This window comes from Emydura macquarii, unplaced genomic scaffold, assembly GCF_026122565.2.
Source record: "Emydura macquarii macquarii isolate MOO-44397 ecotype Brisbane River unplaced genomic scaffold, CSIRO-AGI_Emac_v2 contig_3305, whole genome shotgun sequence".
Taxonomy (NCBI): Eukaryota; Metazoa; Chordata; order Testudines; family Chelidae; genus Emydura; species Emydura macquarii.
In genome coordinates this window covers 7,629,644-7,652,396 of record NW_027133442.1, presented here as the reverse complement: position 1 = coordinate 7,652,396, position 22,753 = coordinate 7,629,644, and the positions used below count along the sequence as shown (strand labels likewise).

The following is a 22,753-nucleotide window of genomic DNA, read 5'->3' as shown; positions in this document are numbered from 1 at the left end:
AGATGCAACCACCTCTGGGGTGGGGGGTTGGGAGCTGTTTATACAGGGATCCCTTGCCTGGCGCTGAGATGCAGCCACCTCTGAGACGGGATGCAGGGGGTGTTTATACTGGGATCCCTCACCCGGTGCTGAGATGCAGTTGTATCTGGGGCATAGTTCAAGCCCCTTCCATTTGCAATCCCACAGTGGGTATGTGGCCAGGTGATGTCATGGGCCTGCTGTGTGGGATGATGATGAGACCACCGGCTTGTGCAGAGCCAGTTGCCTGAGGAAGGGCCCAGGCCCTCCATGCAAGTCGTGTGAGTCGTGCACATGTCATGTGATGACCATTGCTGAGCACTTGTGGCATGGGAGAGACGGATCCAGGCCAGCAGCACCCTTGCTCTCAGTGAGTGTGTGTCTGGACTGGCTTCACACTGTCTGTGTGTGGGTGGGTGGTGGTGATTTGTGTGGTATTGCCATTTTGTGTGAAAGGGGTATTCTCCATACCCTTGTAGTGGGTGTGATTTTATGTTGATGTTTAGTGTTCTTCTGTGTGTGTGACTGTGTGTGACTGTGTTAGTGGTGTTCTCTGTGTCTATGTTGTGTTGTGTGTGTGATTTTGTGTATAGGAATGTTATCCTCTGTATTGTCACAATGTGTGCGATTGTTAGGCATATTCTCTTTACCCTTGTGTATGTGATTATATGTCACTGTCACTCTGTGTGTGTGTCTTGTGCATGCCCTTCCTTGTGTGTATGTGTCCGTGTGCCACTGTCGTTCTGTGTGCCATATTGTAGGAGGCTGCTGGGGAGGGGTGTTTGTGTGCCATTGTGTCTGTGCTGAGTTGTGGGGTGTTTGTATGCGTGTGCATGCACCAGCATCAGTAGGTATTAGCTGTGTCTGAGATTCATTGTCCTGCTATCAGTGAGCGTGTGTGTTGCGGCCTGTGGTTAAATGTGTCAAATATGTATGTTGTAACTGTGCCAGTTGTGCGTGTGAGGTTTTTTTCTTGTGTGTATAAATAGGGTGGGGTGGGTGTGTCACTGAGGGCAGCTGTGTGTTACATTATCATGACCAAATGGCCAGGAGACACTCTACCAGCCACTGCATGTGTGTGCGTGTATTTGTGCATGTTTCCTGTGTTTATGTGAGTGAGTGTCTGTATCTGTCCGTAGGTTTTCAAGAGTCACATCCCCCTGTCAGCTGCTGTGTGTGTGTGTGTATGTGTGTGTGTGTGTGTGTGACACTGTGTGTATATGACACCGTGTGTCTGAGCATGACACGTTACACGCTGTGTGTGACACTGCATGTGTTACACACAGACACGTGAAGTGTATCAGTGTGTGTGAATGACACTGCTCTGTATGTGTATGACACTGTTATGCTCTTTGTGTTATTCTGTTAGTGTATTACACTGTTAGTGTGTACACTATTTTGCGCTCTGTAATGCTGTATGTGTTATGCCCTGTATGTGTGCAACACTTATGCTTTGTATGTGTCTGTGTGTATCTGTGTGTTACACTGTGCTCTGTGTGTGACATGCTTTCTGTGTTATGGGATGTTAGTGTGTTACACTGATCTATGCTCTTTGTGTGGCGCACCCTTTGTGTATGTGACATTTGTGCATGTGACACGCTGTGTGGGTCTATCAGTGTGTTACACTGCTCTGTGTGTCTGTGGGTGTGAATTTGTTATGCTCTGTGTGTTACACTGTGTTAGTGTGTGTGTTACACTCGGTATGGTAAACTGTGTGCACTCACAGCACCCTTATGCTCTTGTGTGTTTGACACTGTGTACTGGTCTGTGTTTGTATTATGTTGTGTGGGTGTCTGTTATACTGTGTTCGTGTAATTGTGTGTTGCTGTCAGGGAGCTGGCTGGTTCTGTCTTGGGGGTGCCTGCTGGCCCTGTCACAGCCCCTATCCTGGGCACTGCTCTCCTGATGGGTGTGGGGGGGGGGGCCAGCCTGGCTTTGGGGGCTGCCCTGGGGACAGTGACTCCCCACTGCCCCTACGCTAGGGTCAGCCCAGAAAAGGCAGGATGTGCAGAGCAGGGATGGCAGCGGAAGGGACCCCTCATAACCTCCAGGGGTGAGTGCCTAGTGCTGGACGCCTGGGTCCCATGCCCTGTCCTGGTTTCTCCCCCAGGGGTGAGGCGGTGTGTGCACGTGGAGCTGTATGTGTCGCTCCAGGCTCTCCCTGCAGCTCCATCTACTCCAGATCCCTGGCCGTGCCCTGTGGCTCCGCTCCTGGCAGATCCTTAAGTCCCTCACCCGTGCTGGGCTGCAGCCCACCAGCAAGGTCAGAGCGTGAGGGGCAGAGAAGGGACTAGCAAGGGGGAGGAACTGGGGAGAAGAAGGGGTGAGCGGAGGATCTGGGGAGGGAGGGGAAGAGTGGGGGAAGTGGGCATATAGGGGGTTCTGTGGGGCAAGCGCCCCCTGCTGACTCTCCCCCCTGCAGACCCTGTACTGCCGCGCCCCCACCTGGCTGCTCTCGCAACTCGGGGAGGTGCTGATGGGGCTGGCGCTGCCCCACTGGCTGCAGCACCCCCTACTGGGGCTCTATGTCTGGGCTTTCTCCATCGACATGGCTGAGGCGGCTGAGGAAGATCTGAGCGGCTTCCGCAGCCTCGGGGAGCTCTTCCGGTGCTCGCTCAAGCCCTGTGGCGCCCCATCGCCTCCTATGACATGGTATGTCCCTCCCCATCCCCCACTGCCCTCCCATGGCATGGTACATCCCACCTTGCCCCCCAATTGCCCTCCTATGGCATGGTATGTCCTGCACCACCCCGCCCAACATGGCCATGTCCCTCCATGGCATGGTACATCCCGCCTTGTCCCCCCATTGCCCTCCCATGACATGGTACATCTCACCCTACCCTCCATTGTCCTCCTTTGGCATGGGACATCTCTCCCTGTCCCTATTGCCCTCCCATGTCGTGGTATGTCCCCTCCCCCCAAGCAAAGCTCCTCATGGGATGGTATGTTCAATCCCACCCCTCCATAGTATGTTATGTCCCACTCCTGCACCCCTACAATATGATAGGTCTCATTTCGTTCTCCCCGGTGCCATGGCGTGGTATGTCCCACCACTCTCCCACACAAATTACGGTATGCCCCATGACGTGGTATGTCTCATTCTCCCCTCCCCCATGTGCCCGATATCATGGGTCTTCCTTTCCTATGAACCCCCGTTGACATGGTATGTCCCCCACATTCCCCCCACACCCTCAGGGACAATACACACCCTTCCCCCTCCCCCCACAAACCCACCCACCTTGGCCTGCATGTGCACCTAGCAGTGCCACGAGTCGTTGTTGGCCACAGCTAACCGGGCCCTCAAGCCTGCCATGTGTGCGAGACACGCTCACGTTCCCAAGTATTTTTCATTGGCCCTGTTCTCCAGGGCTCTGGGCCTGGCACTTTCACAGCCTGGCTTTTCACAAGAGCTTTGCACGTGTCTGTGCATGGGCCGTGTGTGCCCTCCCCAGAGGCCCGTCCCTGCACTTCTCCAGGGCTCTGCTCCCTGAGGACTGGAAGCTCCCCCTCCGGCACCCAGCTGGCACAGGTGTGAATGCCCCTGGCTGCCCTCGTCCGTCCCTGTGTGAGGTTGTCACCGTTTCTCATCAGGTCCCGGCTGATTGCAGGTCAGCTCGGCAGATGGCTGGATCGTGCACCAGGGCCGCGTGCGGAGCAGCTGCCTGTAGCAGGTGAAAGGGGTGACGTACTCCCTGGAGAGCTTCCTCGGGCCCCAGGACTGGAGGGGAAATACGGGTGAGCATGGGGCTGGGGTGGGCTGAGGTGGGAGGCAGGGCCCAGGGTCCAATCTGGGGGGGTGGTCTGGGACTGATCCAGGGGAAGGGGTCCCAATCCCTGGCAGGCACTGATTAAACTTTTGCTGTTCGTCTCCCCCTGCCAGGCCGGAGTCTTTCCTCACGTTGGCACCTGAGGCACCGGCTCTATCACTGCGTCATCTATCTGGCCCCAGGCGACTACCACCGCTTCCACTCGTCCACCGACTGGCACATCCAGCACCACCGGCACTTCCCTGGTACAGCCCGGCACAGCCGAGGGGTGGGGGAGGACATAGGCCTGGTTGTCACTAACTCTGGGGTATTCTCTTCCCCCTTCATCCGTCTCTGTCTGTCCTGCCCCGTGTCTGTCCGTGGCAGGTTCCTTGATGTCAGTGAGCCCCAGCATGGCGTGCTGGATCCCAGGACTGTTCTGCCACAATGAGAGAGTGGTGCTGAGTGGGGAATGGGCCCATGGCTTCTTCTCCCTAACTGCTGTGGGGGCCACCAACGTGGGCTCCATGCACATCTACTGTAACCAGGTGAGGCTGGGGGAAAGGCGAGCTGGGAGCCCTGAGGATGGGGGCAGCCATCTGTTGTCCTGATGAGCGTGCACGCTCATGCGGTCGTACGTGGAGAGACCCTGATGAGTGCGCATGTGCTCACACGATCAGCTGTGGGGGGACCCTGGTGAGGATGTGCATGCTTGTGGGATCACCCGTGTGGTGAGCAGGCACATGCTCATGGAATCAGACAAGGGGGGGCCTGATGAGTGTGCATGCACTCGAGCAATCACATGCGGGGAGCCCCCGTGAATGCACGTGCTTGTGGGATAACACGTGGGGTCCCCCGGTGTACCCGGGCTCTCACGGCTCTTGCAAACCAGAGCAGATGTGGAGCGAAAGGGTGCCCGTTGCCCTGGTAACCATGGCCTCCTTTCTTTCCGGCAGGACCTTTGCACCAACTGCGCCCGCCACGTGCAGGGCTGCTACACTACCACAGTACATGGCCTGGGCGGGGCCAGCTGGGGTCCCCGTCTCCAAGGGGGCTGGCCTGGGAGAATTCAATCTGGGCTCCACCATCGTCCTCCTCTTCCAGGGGCCTCAGCGCTTTGGCTTCTGCCTCGGTGCTGGGCACAGGGTGCGGGTGGGGCAGGTGTTGGGCAGAGGAGCACAGCCTGATTTCACGGGGGTACCCTGATTCCCTAGGGAGATTAGAGGACCCCTTCACTGCCATGGGGGAGAGTCCCCTGATTCAGTGGGGGTACGGGGAGGAAACACCAGACTTGCGGGACAAGGGAAACCCCAATTTCAGATGGGAGAATTGGACCCCTCTTTAGTGGGGGGAAGGGAGGGATCCCCATTCCAATAGCCCCCCCAAATTTCTGCTGGGGAACGGGGTGGCTTTGACACCCCTTAATAGCCATGGAGGAAACATAGTTGGGACCCTGATCTTAGTAGGGGATGAGATTTTTGGAGGCAGGAGCAGGAGGAATCCCATTTTCAAGAGGGGGAACAGAGAGCCCTCAATAGGGGAAGGGACCCAACTTTTCAATCAGGGACTATGGGGTAAATCTGTGGCCGCAGCCTTTAATTCCAATGGGGGGGAAAAGGGGATACTTGGTTCTAAATGGGGGGGGGTTCCCAAATTCAGATGGGAATGCATGGGGGTGAATCTGAAGACCCCAGTGGGGGACAGGAACCCCAATGTAAGTAGGAGAAGATCCCCACTGGGGACACGGAGGGGACTGGAAGCCCTTAATTAAATGGGGGGATGGGATGAGGTCCCCAGTTTCAAGAGGGGGAGGGGACCCCCACTTTAAGAAGAGAATAATGGGTGCAGAACTGTGATCCCCTTAAATTCAATGTTGAGGGGGGGGGAGGGAGAGGAGGATGTTGTGACTGGGGTGCAGGGAAGCTCATTCCCAGATCCTTTGGGGTTGAAATCTGGAGGAAACTTTTGTACCATCCTATCTGCTGGCCCCCCGCCCCATATCTTCCTAGCACCATAAGGAGGGCAGAGCTCCAGGGACTTGAGTACCTCTGAAATAGATTTTTCTATTTTCATATACAGCCCATTTGTCCTGATGTGTTTGTGATAGGGAAGGAACCGCCCTTCTCCTCTAGTGGATGCCGGCTCCGATCCGGCTCTGGAGTGGCAGGGCAGAATGGCTGGCCCCAGGGCGTGCGGAACGGGACCTGGGGCCTTTCTCCTCTAGTGGGCGCCGGCTCCAGCCCAGAAAAGCAAAGACGGGCTGGAGTTTCCCATTTATTTATTTATCTGTTTCTTCACCTCCATGCTCTTCCCCATTTGAGTTTCACCGGGAAGGGGGGAACCTGTTGGGGGGCCAAGAGGGAGGTCGGTGAGGGGCTGGGAGCTATGCTGTCCCCCTCCCATTTCCACCTTCTTTCTGCGGTCTCAGCACTGGGTTTGGGGGAAGGGGAGCCCCCATGTGAGAGAATACCTGTGGAAGGGGGCATACACAAGCCCAGGGGCCCCTCATTGGTGGCTGAGGTGCATAGGTTGGGGGGGACTATTGTATAGGGCAGGGCAGGGGCTCAGGCATAGTAGCCCCACAGGAAGAGGGCAATGGCCATCATGACGATGGCGTTGAGGTTGACGACACGGCTCCAGGTTGGGTGCTCCGTGATGTCGGCCAGCCGCCGTGTCTCCTCGGCCTCTTCTTCTGCACTTGGCTCCGGCGCTCCCTGCACCACATCCCCCAGGCCGCAGAACCAGGCTATGCAGCGCCCCAGGGAGCCCGGGGGCTGCCCTGCCCGGGGGGCTGCAGGAAGAAAAAGAGTGAACAGCGTCCCCTGCTGGGCCCCTGCCCACCCCCTGCAGCCCAGCACCCCCTAGAGCCCCACCTTCCACCTCCAATTCGTGCTCCACAGTCCCATTCCTGGCCACGCCCAGCTGCTGTGTCATTTCTTTCTTCCTCCTCTCCTCATCTTCCATGTCCAAGTTCACACGCTCCTCTTTGCTGTGACGCAGGCTGAACACCAGCCGGTGTAGCTGGGGACGGAGAAGGGGGCGGGGGACACAGGGTGAACACCCTGCCCTGCCCTGGACACCTGGGTCCCATTCCCCACCCTGCTCTCTCCCCCTATGGGTGAGTGCCCAGCACAGCCATCCCAGACATCTGGGTCCCATTTCCTCTCTTTGTCTCTCTGGCTGGGGTGAACACCCTGCACTGCTCTCCCGGATGCCTGGGTCTCAGCCTCCCTCTCCCCTCCCTCCGCAGATTGCTCACGTGCTTGTCGGGAATGGGCGGGGTGCAAAGCGATACTCCCATCACCAGGGCGACACTGGCAAGGAAGAGGATGATGGCGAAGTACAGGTAGTGCACCCCACAGATGAGGCGGGGGCAGGCACTGGGGAAGATGCAGCTGCCAGTGCCATAGGCGAATTCAGGCACCATACGGGCCAGGCCCATCAACAGCCCCCCGACCAGCCCCCAGAATGCGCCCTGTGTGGAGAAAGAGGAAGTCATCTGGATGCCTGGGTCCTTGCCACCCTCCCACTGCCGGGATGGCTGGGTTCCCGGCTCTCTCCACCCTCCCCTATCCTCCTGCTGCCCAAATGCCTCGGTCCCTCACTCCCCCACTCCTGTCACTGACTGGGTGGCTGCTGTGGATGCTGGCAGCCCAGGTTTCAGTTCGTGCCAAGGCCCCTAGGCCTCAACTGGACCCTGACAAATGCACAGCTGGACTGCCTCACCTGCGTGTTAGCATCGTTACAATAGACACTGGGGTGATAAAAGTGTGTGTGCTGTACAGTGGTTAGACTATGCAAAGGGTGTAAGCTGCTGCAGGCACTGATCTTACCGCTAATAGTGGTAGCCCTCTTATCGGGCTAGGGAGTGTTTGCTTGTAACTGTAGAAGTGTTTGCTCGCAAAACGGTAAATCACCAGGCCGGAGCATAGCGAAATACTACTTTTCGAAAGGCGGTATCTGCTCGTGCCCAATAAAAGAGGGCCCAGAGGTAGGTCGTGGTCCATTTTGGTCAGTTTCATGGTCACAGGATTTTAAAAATTGTAAATTTAATCTGTTCAGAGCTTTAAAGCTAAAATTTCACAGTGTTGTAACTGTGGGGTCCTGATCCAAAAATGGATCATTGGGGATGGGGTGGAGGGTGTTTGAAAGGCTACTGGGGGGAGGGGGTTGCAGTATTGTTAACCTTACATCTGCGCTGCTGCCTTCAGAGCTGGGCTCCCGGCCAGCAGCCTTGGCTGTCCCGGCCACTCAGCTCTGTGAAATATGGTCTCCCCCATGAAATCTGGCTTTTGTAGGGGAGACCAGATTTCATGACTGTGAATTTGGCAGGGCCCTACCCATAGGGTCTGTCTACGCAGCAATTAGATGCCCGTGGCTGGCCTCCGCCAGCCGACTGCAGGGCTCTCACTGCTGTGTAGATGTCCGGGCTCTGGGACCCTCCCACCCTGCAAGCTCCTAGTGCCCAGGCTCCAGCCTGAGACTGGATGTCTACACAGCAGTGAGACAGCCCTGCAACCTGAGTCAGCTGGCACAGGCCAGCCGCCGGTGTCTAGCCGCTGTGTAGACATACGGTCCAAAGACACCAGACAAACCAGTGAGGAACATCGGGGAAAAGACTGTTGATTGCGTTCCTCACACCCATTAGGAGGAGATGTCCATAAGGCCTTGTCCCATCATCTTAAACTCTGGGGGAAGGGAATTAAAAACCCCTACCAGGAAGAAACCAGCTCTTTATGCTGCTGACACTCTGAGGGGCAAGGATTACCAAAATTGCTCCTGTGTTTGGCTGGGGTTAGCCCTCGAGTATGTCTAGTGCTTGCTTATTACAGATGCTTCTGCCACCTTTTGGAACCTAAGACTGTAACATGTGTGCGGGTCTGTTTAACCTGCTTCGCTGTTGTAAATAACTCTCGGTTCTTTTTCTTAGTTACTAAATCTTTGGCTAGTTTATTACAGGATTGGCTACCAGCGTTGTCTGTCGTTTGAGATCTGAGGTCTAGTCAACTGGGTTAAGTGACTGGTCCTTTGGGATGGGGAGGAACCTGAATATTTTAGTGATTTGTGGTGTAAGGGACCATCTATCACAAAGGCAGGCTTGCCTGCGTGGCCGCATGCCCAAGTGGGCTGTCTGGGACTCCATGTTAAGGCTGCTATGGTGCCGGAAGAGTTCACACTCGTTACTTGGCTGGTGTAATCTAAGCATAGAGCTCAGAACCAGTTTGTGGTTTGTGCCCTGCACCTTGACAGTCTGCCCTGGGTTGGCACTCACGCTCTTGAGCCATTCTAGACAGTTTGACACTTAGGTCGCCCACTCCCTTTGTTCCTCCCCTATCTTTCCACTGCCTGGATGCCTGGGTCCTTTGCTCCCCCACTTCCCAGATGCCTGGATCCCCCACTTCTTCCACACATCCTCCTACTGCCCAGACACCTGGGTCTCCCATCGCTCCAGCCCTTCCTCTCCATTTCCAGACACTTGGGTCCCCCACCCCTCCCCGGCCCCGTCTCACCATCCCCAGACACGTGGGTCCATCACTCTTCTAGCCTTTTCTCTCCATCCCCGGACACCTGGGTTCCTTGGTCTCCCTCACCCCAACCCGCTCCTCTCCATCTCTGGATGCCTGGGTCCCCTGGCACTCACGGGCTCGTTGACCCTCTTGACAAACACGGCGAGGAAGAAGACGGCAGCGATGGGTGGCGCCAGGTAACTAGCGATGGACTGGATGTAATCAAAGAGCTGTCCACTCTGCGCTGCCTGTACCACTGGGATCCAGGCGATGCTGATGGCCACGATGCACAGGATCCACAGCCTGCCCAGAGACCAGGGTGAGGGTCAGGGGCCTGGCTGGGCCCTCAGTGCCCCATAGCAGTGGCTGGTAGAGGGGGCAAAGCTTGTGCCCCAGCAACCTAGAGGCATGGACAGAAGCCATGGACACAAGTCCATGGGGTCGGATGCAATGCACCCGAGGGTGCTGAGGGAGTTGGCTGATGTGATTTCAGAACCATTGGCTATTATCTTTGAAAGCTCATGGCAATTGGGGGAGGTCCCTGATGACTGGAAAAAAGCAAATATAGTGCCCATCTCCAAGAAAGGGAGGAAAGAGGATCCGGGGAACGACAGACCAGTCAGCCTCACTTCAATCCCTGGAAAAATCATGGAGCAGGTCCTTAAGGAATCCATTTTAAGGCACTTGGAAGAGAGGAAGATGATCAGGAACAGTCAACACAGATTCACCAAGGGAAAGTCATGCCTGACCAACCTGATTGCTTTCTATGAAGAGGTGACTGGCTCTGTGGATGTGGGGAAAGCGGTGGACATGATATACCTTGACTTTAGCAAAGCTTTTGATGCTGTCTCTCACAGTATTCTTATCAGCAAGTTAAAGAAGTATGGGTTGGATGAATGGACTATAAAATGGATAGAGAACTGGCTAGAGCATAGGGCTCAACGAGTAGTGATCAATGGCTCCATGTCTAGCTGGCAGCCGGTCACAAGCAGAGTGCCCCAGGGGTCGGTCCTGGGGCCGGTTTTGTTCAACATCATCAATGATCTGGAGGATGGGGTAGATTGCACCTTCAGCAAGTTTGCAGATGACACTAAGCTAGGGGGAGTGGTAGATACCCTGGAAGGTAGGGATAGGATACAGAAGGACCTAAACAAACTGGAGGATTGGGCCAAAAGAAATCTGATGAGGTTTGACAAGGACAAGTGCAGAGTCCTGCACTTAGGATGGAAGAATCCCATGCACAGTTACAGACTGGGGACCGACGAGCTAGGCAGCTGTTCTGCAGAAAAGGACCTGGGGGTAACAGTGGATAAGAAGCTGGATGTGAGTCAGCAGTGTGCCCTGGTTGCCAAGAAGGCTAATAGCTAGTAGGAGCATTGCCAGCAGATCATGGGAAGTGATCATTCCCCTCTATTCGGCATTGGTGAGGCCGCATTTGGAGTATTGTGTCCAGTTTTGGGCCCCCCACTACAAGAAGGATGTGGAGAAGTTAGAGAGAGTCCAGCGGAGGGCAACAAAAATGATTAGGGGGCTGGAGCACAAGACTTATGAGGAGAGACTGAAGGAACTAGGCTTGTTCAGTCTACAGAAGAGAAGAATGAGGGGGGATTTGATAGCAGCCTTTAACTACCTGATAGGGGGTTCCAGGGAGGATGGGGCTAGGCTGTTCTCGGTGGTGGCAGATGACAGAACAAGGAGCAATGGTCTCAAGTTGCAGCGGGGGAGGTCTAGGTTGGACATTAGGAAAAAGTTTTTCACTAGGAGGGTGGTGAAGCACTGGAATGGGTTACCTAGGGAGGTGGTGGAATCTCCATCTTTAGAGGTTTTTAAGCTGTGGCTTGACAAAACCCTCGCTAGGATTATTTAGCTGAGGTTAGTCCTGCTCTGAGCAGCGGATTGGACTAGATGACCTCCTGAGGTCCCTTCCAATTCTCTGATTCTATGATATGATAGCAGTCCCCCTGGCACAGTGCCACGGGCGCTCCCTCACCTTCCCACGGTCAGCAGCTCCTTGTGCCCAGCCCGGGGCCGCAGGCGGTGGTAGATGTCCATGGTGAACAGGGTGCTGCTGCTGTTGAAGATGGAGGCCAGGGAGCTCATCAGGGCGGCCAGCATCACGGCCAGCATCAATCCCCGCAGGCCTGTAGGGGATGACAGAGAGTCAGACGGCCCCCACCCTGCCGCACAGCACCCCCTGCTGGCCCCCGAACCCCTCCCTGCCTCACAGCGCCCCCTGCTGGCTCCCCTGCCCGCTCCCTGCCACACCGCGCATCCTACAGACCCACCCGCCCCCTTCATGCTGCAAAGCGCCCCTCTGTTGGCCCCCCACCCCCTTCCTGCCGCACAGTGCCCCCTGCTGGACCCCCGGTCTGCTCCCTGCAGCGCAGTGCCTCTTAGCAATGCACTAAGGCACTGAGGCCAGTCCCAGCTGCTTACCGTCAGGCATGAGGGTCACCACCAGCTTGGGGTAGGCGATATTGGAGCATCCGACTTCAGTGCCACAAATCCGCTTGCAGTCCTCCGGCACCACACATGCCACTTCGTCTGGAGAAAGAAACAGGGACAGCAAGAGGGTGCCAGGGTGACAACCAGAGGCCTTAGACGGGGGCAGCCAGGATCCCGCCAGCAGGGGCCAGTGGTGCTCGGCTGTCACTGTCCCCTGTGAGGTTGGGGGGCACGGTACCTGGGTAGAGGATGCGGCTGATCATTCCTGGCATTACCATGAGGAACATCGGTAGCAGCTTCAGGTACCCACAGAGGATACAGCCAGCTTTGACGTGGGTCAGGCTCTTGCCTGCTAGGCAACGCTGCACAATCACCTGTAAGCAGGGATTGCCCCAGTGAATGGCCCCACGCCCTGAGCCAGCCAGTCCCCTGTCCTGGGGCTGGATCAGAGTTGGCGCCCTCTAGAGGGAAAAGGCCCTGTGCCCTCTTCCCCACCCCCATACCTGGTCACTGCACCAGTACCAGGTGGAGACGATGGTGAGGCCGAAGATTAGCGCTGGCCAGGGAAGGTCTCCAGTCAGGGGGTCGCGGAGGAGGTGGAAGGCATCGGGGCGGGGCTGGTAGCAGGTGGCGGAGATGTTGTATAGGGCTGAGGCTGGTGAGAGGGTCTTGCTGGGAAGGGCCTCCAGGTACTTGTCATAGAGCCCCTGGTAGCCCCCCACCTCGTTAAACGCTGCAAAGCAACCAACAGGGGCCCTGTGACCAAGAGAGGCTGGGGCAGCCAGGAGAGGCCGAGGCACTGGGAGCCCCCCCACAGCCAGCACCCTTGCCCACTCCCAACAGCACCCCCTGCTGGGGCTGGAAGCATGGGGAGCTTTTGTTCAGCTGCCATTCCTGCGCCTGGCTGCAGGGGGCAGCGGGTGGGTCTCACTCACCAAAGCCCATGAGGACGAAGGCTCCCCCGATGATGACGAAGGTCTGCACTGTGTCAGTGTACATCAGGGCCGCCAGCCCCCCTGGAAAAGCAAGGATGGGAGGGAGGTGAAATGGGGCTCACCTGTTCTTCCCCCATCCCTCTGCCCTTGGGCACAGCCAGACTATCCCCTTGGAGAAGGCCCTGGGTCCCTTCCCAGCCCCAGTGCGAATCTGTTACCTGTCACAGTGTATATGGTGGTAATAATGAGCAATGCAATGACAGCCACGTAGATATTCCAGCCCAGAGCCTGCTGGATAAAAACAGCCCCCGAGAACATGTCCACCTATAGAGGGTGACAGAGGGTGGGGGTTAGGGGATCAGCCCTGGGAGACGGTCCACAGCACCCCCTTCTGGGAGAAGCTGGGAGCACCGACCACAGCTCGTGCTTCTGCCCTGCTCCCTCCAGCCCCCCGAAGGAGGATGAATTACGTACTGAGATTTTAGTGAAGATGTAGAGAAAGAGGGACAGGATGGACAGATAGACCTGGATTCGCCAACCCCCAAATCGCTTCTTCAGATATTGGGGCATTGTGATCACCTGTAGGAGGAGGCAGAACAGAACAGAACCCAGGTGTCCTGGCTCCCAGCCACCCTCTGCTCTAACCCACTAGACCCCACTCCCCTCCCAGAGCTGAGACAGAACCCAGGAATCGTGCCTCCCAGCCACTGCACCCCACCCACCCACTAGACCCCACTCCCTTCCCAAAGCTGGGACAGAACCCAGGTGTCCTGGCTCCCAGCCTGGCCTGCCCATGCCCAGTGTGACGCTTACCCCGGCAGTGAGGTAGACAGGTACGAAGAGCCAGCCGAGCAGGAGAACGACGAAGAGAGCCTGGAGCAGAGAGTGGAGACAGGTCAGGGAGGGGGAGATGGGCAAGGATGGGGGGCAATGGGGTTATGGGTACAAGGAGTCACTTACATTCCACTCAAAGCCGGCCACAGCGAGACCGTTGGCAGCACCGGTGCCAGCCAGGCCAACGAAGTGCCCGCTGCCAATGTTGCTGGCGAAGAGAGACGCACCCACCTACAGCACAGCAGGAGGGAGAGAGACTGGGGTATGGATAGCTGCCCCGGGCACTACCCCTAACACCAGCCCCTAATGCCAACCCCAGCCCTGGGCACTGCCCCTAACACCAGCCCCCAGACACTCAACCTCATATCCTTGCTATGGTCCCCCGGATTTTAATCCCGGGTCGTCCCCCCATCCTCACCCCAGCTGTAGCTATTAACCCTCTGCCCCCAGTGCAATACTCACCGGCCACCAGACCATGTTTCTACCAGCCAGAAAGTAACCCCCGATGGTGCCCCGGTTGGTGCGGCACATGGACTGCAGGGGCAAGAGCGGGAGGAGGGCATTTTACATGAGCTGGATGTCGTGTTTCTCCATCAGCTTCAGAGAAGACCCAGCCAGCTTTGGACCCCGCCTGAGGGTGAGTCCCCCCCCCCCCCATTCCAGATGGAGATACTGGGCTCAGAGAAGGGTGACAGGAATGAGCCAAGGACTGGATCAAATCTCCTCTGGAAAATGACTGCACTGGTGGGGATCATGGATTCATACATCCCAAGGCCACAGGGGGCCCTTGTGATCATCTGGTTTGACCTGCCATGTAGCGCAGGCCAGAGAACTTCCTCCAAATCACTCCTGGTGGATCTATTAGAGAACCCTCCCATCTTGCCAGTGATGGAGAATCAACCACAGCCGTTGGTGAGTTGTTCCAATGGTTAATTCCTCTCACTGTTAAAAATGGACACCTTATTTCCAGTCTGAATTTGTCCGGCTTCAACTCCCAGCCATTGGATCATGCTAGATCTCCCTCTGCTAGAGCGAAGAGCCCATTGTTAAATATTTGTTCCCCATGGAGGTACTTACAGACCGTGGTCAGATCACGCCTTAACCTTCTCTTTCATAAGCTAAATAGATTGAGCTCCTTGAGTCAGCTACTAGACGGCAGGTTTTCCAAGGAAATACACTTTCCCCTGATGCATGATCAGCCTGCGGAACTCCCTGCCACCTGAAGTAGTTGAGGCCAAGATTCAAAGAGGGACTGGATAATCGGATGGATTAAGCTAAGCCGGAGTTGATGACACAGCCTCCTGCGGTAGGGCTTAAGATGGTCTCTGTAGCAACACGGCATGCTCTCCCTCTGAGGCAGAAGCCGAGGGGCTGACCCACACCACCTGGTGGTCAGGCGCCAGTATGGCACAACCCACCCGCTGGAAGCACAGGGGGCAGGGCAGGAAGAGGAAGTATAAAAGCCAGGCCCTGCTAGGCTAGGCTAGGCTCAGTCAGAGGAGAAAGATGTCTCTGATCTGCTGCTGGAGTGGGAGCCTGGTGAGGATGCTGGTTGCAGTGAGGACTCACCAGAGCTGCCAGATAAGCCTAATGCTGAGGAGCTACTGGGACAGCTGCTGGTGGGCTACCCTGATGAAGATCCTTGGAGACAGATACCTTGTGAAGGGGGTGGAGGAAGCAGCCCAGGAGTAACTGCTCACAGCCCAGCTATGCTGGTGCCCGAGCACCGGTCTGTGCGTTGTGGCTGGAGCCCTGCCAACTGATGGAACGCTCTGCTGCTGTTTGGGCTCTGGGCTGGGATGTGGTGGAGTTGGGAAGGCCATGGCCTTACCCTGGCCTATGGAGCCATAGGCTGTGTTGTGACTTGACCCCTTTACTTACAAGTCTGAGACTATTGGTGCTCACCTTTGCCTGGGTTAGAGCAGACTGCTCTGCCTGAGGGCCTGGGCTATAGGCTGTTTGCCCAAGGGCTTGGGCTCATGGACTCCTGGAGGGACTTCCTGGTTACAGACCACCCCCTGACTGTTGGTTGTCCTGTCCTGCCGGAAGGCCTGGGCTCCTAGGCTGATGTGAGCTCCCCCTCATCTCCCCCCCCCCCACCTGCTTTTGTCTCCTGGGACCCTCCTGACTGGATTGTGAAGAGGGGTGGCCTGATGCTGCAGGTTGACACCCCCTCTCCCCCCCCGTTACAGTCTCTATTAGAGACCAGGCAAGATGTGTGTTGGGGTGGGCTAGCGGGTCTCATGCTTTCCTTTGCTGGAGACTGGTAGATGAGCCTTGGTTGGGAACCAACCTGGCACTGAGTGAGGAATCCCACTGCAATGCATGCGTCTTGCTTGAGTAAGTATGGTGTGTCCCGCCATTTTGGGTCTTTGCCATGTGTTGCAGCAAACTGAGGTGTCTATGGGGAAAGGGGAGGGATCCAGCCTCAGAGGCTGTGAGGGGATGGGTGGGGCTGCAGTGACTTACTAAAGCCATGGGTTGGCAGGAGTGGGACTTTGTGCAGTGATGCGATGCAGGGGGCATGCTCTGTACATTTCTGATCCCTGACTAATCTGTTGCAGTGGACACCTCATTACAGGCCCTATGCGCATTCCTGGACCATGTACTTCCCAGTAATAATTAACGCCCTCTTCCTCTCCCTGGCCAATCTGTACCTGAGATTAAAGAGCTGAGACAATGAGAAGAGTAAAAAAACAACTGTATAGCCAGGCTGAGGCCCCACTGATCCTCCTGCTGTGAAAGAGGACCCCCTGGGGTGGGATAGAGGGAGCTATGAGGTGGAGAAGGGACAGAGATGTGGGGGTGGTGGGGCAAGGACAGCCCCATCCTAGAGACCAGTGGGTTGGGTTCTCGGTACATCAGTCATGCCAGTGACCTGTGTTCTAGGCATGTCAATCACATGATAGTTGGGACCTAGGGCCTGGCTCCACAAAAAGACTTGGGCACCATGACACTCAGCATTGCAACACCTAACTCTTAGGTGCTGAGAAAATTCACTGGATCAACCCTGGGATCCATAAAGCCTGAATTAGGCACCAGGCTCCCTATACAATGAATGGGGAGAGGTAGGTGCCTTACAGTGGGAACTGCAAAAGCCCGAGTGCTAGGCAAGCCAGCTGCGCCAGCCAATGGGAGATCACATGTCTTAAACCCCATCCCTCACATGGAGCTTGTCTCCTGAGTCCAGGCTGCAGAGACTGAGACATTTGCTCTGCCAGCAACCCACAGGTGGGAACCTCTCTTGGGGTCAGGTGGCTTCGCTGCCTCAGTTGTTCCTTGTGAGAATGAGTTAGGCACCTGCCTCGCTCCATGCAAAACAGCGGGAAGAGAAGGTGCCCAGTTTATGCCTTCTAGCCCAGTGCTTAGAGCACTCAGCCTGGGATGTGAAACTGTTAGCGATTATCTTTGAAAAGTCCTGGAAGACGGGAGAGATTCCAGAGGATTGGTAAAGACCAAATATAGTGTCCCTCTATAAAAAGGGGAATAAGGACAACTGCAGGGATTAGACCTGTTAACTTCAGTATGTGGAAAGATCATGGAGCAAATTAAGCAATCAATTGCAAACACCTTGAAGATAATGAAGTGATAAGTGACAGTCAGCATGGATTTGTCAAGAACTAATAGTGTCAAAGCATTCTAATATCCTTTGACAGGGTAACAAGTCTCATGGATTGGGGGGGGGGAAGTGGTAGATGTGGTATATCTTAACTTTAGTAAGGCTTTTGATGCTGTCTCGCATGATCGTCTCAGAAACAAACTAGGGAAATACAACTTAGATGGAGCTACTAAAACTATAAGGTGGGTGCATAACTGGTGGGAAAACTGTTCCCGGAGAGTAGTTATCAGTGGTTCAGTCAAGCTGGAAGAGCATAGTGGGTGGGGTCCTGCAGGGATCAGTTCTGGGTCTAGTTCTGTTCAATAGCGTCATCAATAATTTGGATAATGGCAGAGAGAGTACATGTATAGTGTTTGTGGATGATACCAAGCTGGGAGGGGTTGCAAGTGCTTTGGAGGATAGGATTAAAATTCAAAATGATCTGGACAAACTGGAGAAATGGTCTGAAGAAAACAGGATGAAATTCAATAAGGACAAATGCAAAGAACTCCACTTAGGGAGGAACAATCAGCTGCACACACACAAAATGGGAAATGATTGCCTAGGAACAAGTACTGCAGACAGGGATCTGGGGTCATAGTGGATCACAAACTAAATGAGTCAACACTGTTGCAAAAAAAGCAAATATCATTCTGGGCTGTAAGTGTTGTAAGCAAGATATGAGAAGTAATTCTTCTGATCAGTTGAGGCCTAATCAGCACGGAGTAGGAGTACTGTGTCCAGTTCTGGGTGTCACATTTCAGGAAAGATGTGGACAAATTGGAGGAAGTCCAGAGAAGTTTAGAAACCTGATCTTTGAGGGAAGATTTACAAAACTGCATTTGTTTAGTCTGGAGAAGAGAAGACTGAGGGGAGACATAACAGTTTTCAAGTACATAAAAGGTTGTTAAAAGAGGAGGAGAGAGGACAAGAACCAATGGGCTTAAATTGCAGCAAGGGCAGATTAGGTTAGACATTAGGAAAATATTCCTAACTGTCAGGGTGGTTAAGCACTGGAATAAATTGCCTAGGAAGGTTGTAGATGCTCCATCGTTGGAGATTTTTTTTTTAAGAGCAGATTAGACAAACACCTGTCAGGGATGGTCTAGAATAATACTTAGTCCTGCCATGAGTGCAGGGGACTGGATTAAATGACCTCTCAGGTCCCTTCCAGTCCTACGATTCTATAAGATGTTGATTCAATTCCCCCCCACCCCACCCCTGCCTGAAAAGAAGGGACTTGAACTTGCACTTTCCACCTCCCCCTGAGTTATGGGATAGTGGAACGTGGGGGCTCCCTCAGTCTCTCCTGGTGAATAAATCCACCATGGTGGATTTAAATAATGAAAGAATCATTGGGCCAGAGAGAGCAGCCTAGAGCTTGAGAAAATCTCCGTAGGCCTGTGGATAGAGGAGTAGAAAGTGGGGGGAGGGGGTGGCTAGAGGAGTGTGTAGAGGGATTGGTGTGTAGAGGGAGGGAGGGGTGGATAGAGGGGTGTGTAGGGGGCTGGATAGAGGGATAGAAAGAGGAGTGTGTGTATGGATGTCCTTGACTCAAGGTCTGGGTCTAACTTTGGGGTGGTCAGTTCTGGTTCGGGGTCTCAGAGTGAATTACGTCTCTATCCTTCCCTCATGTCTTCTCCTGGTGCCCAATGTAGGGAGGTAGAAGGAAGAGGGGGTGGGGGCAAAGGGCAGCCTCCCCAGGTCACCTACCCAGAGCCCCACGCTGATGACCAGGATGAAGTAGCCCACGATGACACCGATGTCGGCAGGGTTGTTGATGACGGCTCTGGGCTGCGGCACCCCCTCCATACTGTGGCTGTCTCGCTCCCTGCACCCAAATGACACAGCCTGGAAGGGTTCCGGGGCCAGTGTGGATGGTTAATAGCAAACCAGGTCATGGAGTTGGATCTGCGATTAACCAACCCAGAGACGGCAGGGAGGGGGGAAGTAGAATAGAACTAAGGAATCCCAGCCCTCACTCCCCTTCCAGAGCTGGGGAGAGAACCCAGGAGTCCTGACTTCCAGTCCTATTGGCTCAGAGTCACCGTGTGCCAGGGGCTAGTGTCAGAGCAGGGATGTCTCTAGAGCCTGACTAACCCTGTCACTCCTTCCTTTGCCCTCTGTGGCCCACCATTCCCTGGTAGCTGGGTGGAGCTCAGCCCATGTTCTGAGCCAGCTGAAGCCCTCACCCCCTAGGCAGAGGCGCAATCAGAACTGATTTTTTTGGCAGGGCCTGTGGCTGACTCACTTGTGACACAAGGCTTGTTCCCACCTGTAACAGGGGCTGATTAAAAACATGGGATGAATTGCTTAAAATCTGATTGGGTGGGTCTGCTTTCAAAGTGAGGGGGCCATGGCCCACCGATAGCAATGCCACTGCTCTTAGGAGTGGCAGAGTGAAGCTGGGCCAGGCAGAAACTTGGCACCAGTGCTGAGTGCCACGTGCTATCCTGCGTTCCCTAGCGTGTTACGGGGGAAGTTTGTTTACCCTGGCTTCCGGATCTATCACCGGGGACAGACTGTAAATCACACCACTGTTGTTCAATCAAAGGGCAATTTATTGTGGTGACAAATCATAAACACACAACCACTGAAGTTAAGAATAAAACAAAGGGGGTAAACCCCAGGCCCAAATACCAATAATGCAACCCGTGGGTCCCCTCAGTCTTTAGATATTTACAATGGATCTTCACTCTGCCCCGGGAGCACTGTTCACGATCTGGTCTTATTCGTCTGCTTCTCAGCCTGGTCCGCAGTCGGCTGCTTCTCGTCCTTGAATCACGATGCCCACACTAACCAAACATACCCTCGCCACACTGTCACTCAGATGGACAGCCCCAAATTGTGGCACTGGCCTCCTTAAATCACTTTGGCTTGCTTCTTCCTTAGCCAATCAGTGGCTAGAATTTTCCCGCTTTCTGGGTCGTGCACACAACACTAATTTTGTGCACACGGCTCCCTAAATCACAGGCTTCCCGCCTTTTTACCCTGTCTCCAGGCACCTTACCAAGCATCAGTGTCTAATATCTCCGTCTCTGACTCCATTTTGAATTAAGATCCAATATGGAGTCTGGCCTGAAGTACTAACAGGAGATTATTTGAACTGATTTACAAACACACAGAACCATCATAAACCATTTCCCCAACAAGGGGATGGGGAGTGGCTTCTGCCACAAGGGGAGAGGGGCAAAGGAAGAGTCGGTTCTGGCAAGGAGGTCTGCAGAAGGTCAATTGATCTTTCCTTCCCCATGTAGACATACCAACATGTCTACTTATCTATGTATGTTACCTCCACTCCCATGAATCCAACTGGCCCCTCCATTCCCTGCTATGGACCTATTTACCTAACTAGCCTTTCCTCCACCCCCCCCCCCATGGACCCAATTACCCAACCTGCTATGGATCAACTGTCTCTCTGCATCCATCTTTGGACCCAGCTACCTATCCTTCCATCCCCCATGGACTCATCTACCCAACTAATCAGCCCTCCATCCCCCTGTGGACCTAACTACCCACCCAATCCTCCTCCTCTTCATCCCCCTATGGGCCTAACCACCCATCCCTCCATCCCCCTATGGATCCATCTACCCAATTATTCTTGCTACATCTCTTCAGACCCAACTGTCTAATACCCTCCATCTCCCTATGGACCCAATTATTCAGCAGCCCATCCCTCCAACCTCCTACAGACCCAGCTACCCACCCCTTCCATCCATCTATTTCCATATCCCCTACGTACTAACTATACATCCCTCCACCCTCCTACCTACTTATCCATCTCTTCATCTCTGTGGTGGGGTCTTCACCCCACACCAGAGAAGAAAGGTTCAATGGATGCCTCATGGGCTTGCCACACCCTGTCCCAGAAAGGAGCAGTGGAGGTGAGTCCTCCAAGCAGCCTAGGAAGGCTGTGCAGGAAGCAGCCAATTGGGGGGAGGCTGCACGGAGCAGCCAGTCAAGGCCCACTGGCTCATATATAAAAGTAGCTGTAAAGTCAGAGACAGTCAGTTGCTCCAGGGAACCCAAGGAGTGAGGACTGTTCCTGGGGGCTGCAGGCAGGGTAGCACCTTGGACAAAGCAGTTGCTGGCAGGGACTAGGGGAGCAAAAGGGAGCTCCTGGTTGGCTGCTGGAACTTGCTGGCTGGGCAGAGGGTGAAGAAGGTGCTGGGACTGCGTGGAAGTGGCTCAGGGAATAGAAGCCGCACAGAGCAAAGTTCAGGAGATGCAGCAGGAGGCTGCTATCTACAGGGTCCCTGTAGTGGGCAGACCCTACTAAGAGCCTAAGAGAAGTGGCTAGGAGCATCACCTTGATGGCAAACACTTTTCCATGGAGGTGAATGGGGGGATGGGGTTTGGACCAGCTCAGCGCTGGTCCCAATGCCCCTGTGCAGTACTAGGGGGTGCCGTGCATCAAGGGGTGGGGGGGCCCGGTGGGGTGCTGTGTGCCAAGGCAGGGGGTGTTCAGTAGGGGGCATGCTCCCATTTCTCCTCCCCCCCTACTTTTTGCTCCCCCTTTAGTGCCCCATCCTGGGTTCTAATCTCCAGCTCTGGTCATCGTAGGCTGCCAGCTCCATGGTGCAGGGCTCAGTGTGTGTCTACATGGCCAGCAGAAACCTGCAGCAACCAGTCTCGCCACCTGGGCCTAGAGACTCAGGTTTGTACCCTCGCACTTGCACTAGCAGAGCAGCTGGTCAGGCTCAGGCTGGAGTTTGGCTCTGAAACCCACCCCCAGCTTCAGAGCTCCCACTCCAGTCCAAAGCCAAAGCTACATGGCTGCTGCCAGAGTACAAGCCCCACGAACCCTAGTCTGCTGGCCCAGGCCTTGAGACTCGCTGCCGTGGACTTCTGCTGGCTGTGTAGATGGAGCCACTGTTACCAGATTTGCCTGTCACCTGGGGGTTTGCTCATTTATTAGGGTTACTTTCCTGGAAGATGGTGTGTGATTCTATTAATGTACTGCTTGTGTTACTTGTGTTCATATGACTACAAATCCCCTCCCAAAGGAGCTGTCCTGCAGGACCAAAGGTTTTCAGGGCTGGATTCCTCCAGCACCAGAGATACACACGCACTTTCCAGGTTAACCGAGTGTCTGAGCGGACCGGGCTATCCACATTCTCAGCTGACCCGTTATATGTCCTTGAACTCAGCAGGCTGGGTGACACAGCACTTTCAGCAGCCATCCTTATATGCCCCTGGACTCCACAGGTTAGGCGGAGCAGCACTTCTCAGCTGCCCCTCACCACTCTACAATTGTTCTAGCAGTAACCCCCTTGATGAGCAAACCCCATAGGATTTTTGGGCACTCCAGGGATCTTTGGCTTAGGTAAAAGAAGCATTGCTGCAGAGCAAGATGGGGAAGCCAAGAACACACAGGAGTAAATGAAGTTTGGAGAGAGACTGGCAACCAGTGTGATTATAAGAAATGTTTTATACACCTGGCAATAAAATAAATTATACTAATAGTAATACGATACAAGGAGAGAAAAACAAACACTTACCCCAACTGTAATTGTGTAGTATTGTATTGGAGAAAGCTACCTAGGTTTGATTGCAAAAGTAGAAAGTTATACCTGGACTAAAAGTGAGAGAGTTGGGGGCAGTCTCACCACTCCGTACAGCTCAAAGGTTCCCAGCAGACAGGCTGTTCAGCTTAGGGTCTGGAGCACT

At 54.7% G+C, this 22,753-nt stretch overlaps 2 protein-coding genes and 1 pseudogene across 3 annotated transcripts in view; 1 reads left to right on the top strand and 2 right to left on the bottom strand.

The window, feature by feature from the left end:
• LOC137143264 (zinc finger protein 436-like) overlaps nt 1-22,753 on the bottom strand; it is a 604,313-nt gene that overhangs the window by 303,448 nt on the left and 278,112 nt on the right. The window lies entirely within an intron of this gene.
• LOC137143219 (phosphatidylserine decarboxylase proenzyme, mitochondrial-like) lies at nt 218-5,591 on the top strand (annotated as a pseudogene).
• On the bottom strand, nt 6,040-18,909 carry SLC5A2 (solute carrier family 5 member 2). 2 transcript variants are annotated; one of them, XM_067532973.1, is made up of 15 exons: nt 18,797-18,909; nt 13,948-14,019; nt 13,612-13,716; nt 13,465-13,524; nt 13,126-13,230; nt 12,870-12,975; nt 12,652-12,732; nt 12,220-12,449; nt 11,955-12,090; nt 11,708-11,815; nt 11,262-11,412; nt 9,406-9,574; nt 7,024-7,239; nt 6,638-6,785; nt 6,040-6,555 (listed from the first exon to the last, which is right to left on the bottom strand). In XM_067532973.1, the coding sequence occupies exons 1-15, from the start codon at nt 18,893-18,895 to the stop codon at nt 6,329-6,331; spliced, it is 2,013 nt and encodes a 670-aa protein (XP_067389074.1). In that variant the 5' UTR covers nt 18,896-18,909; the 3' UTR covers nt 6,040-6,328. The 2 variants fall into 2 exon arrangements, with proteins under 2 accessions (XP_067389074.1, XP_067389076.1); XM_067532975.1 differs by lacking the exon at nt 18,797-18,909 and adding an exon at nt 14,563-14,686.

Coding starts and splice junctions, on each gene's coding strand:
- SLC5A2 (XM_067532973.1), bottom strand. CDS start 18,895: ATGGAGGGGGTGCCGCAGCCCAGAGCCGTCATCAACAACCCTGCCGAC. Junction 12,976..13,125: donor ACATCTTCACTAAAATCTCA/GTACGTAATTCA, acceptor CACCCTCTATAG/GTGGACATGTTCTCGGGGGC. Junction 12,091..12,219: donor GGTACTGGTGCAGTGACCAG/GTATGGGGGTGG, acceptor CCCTGCTTACAG/GTGATTGTGCAGCGTTGCCT.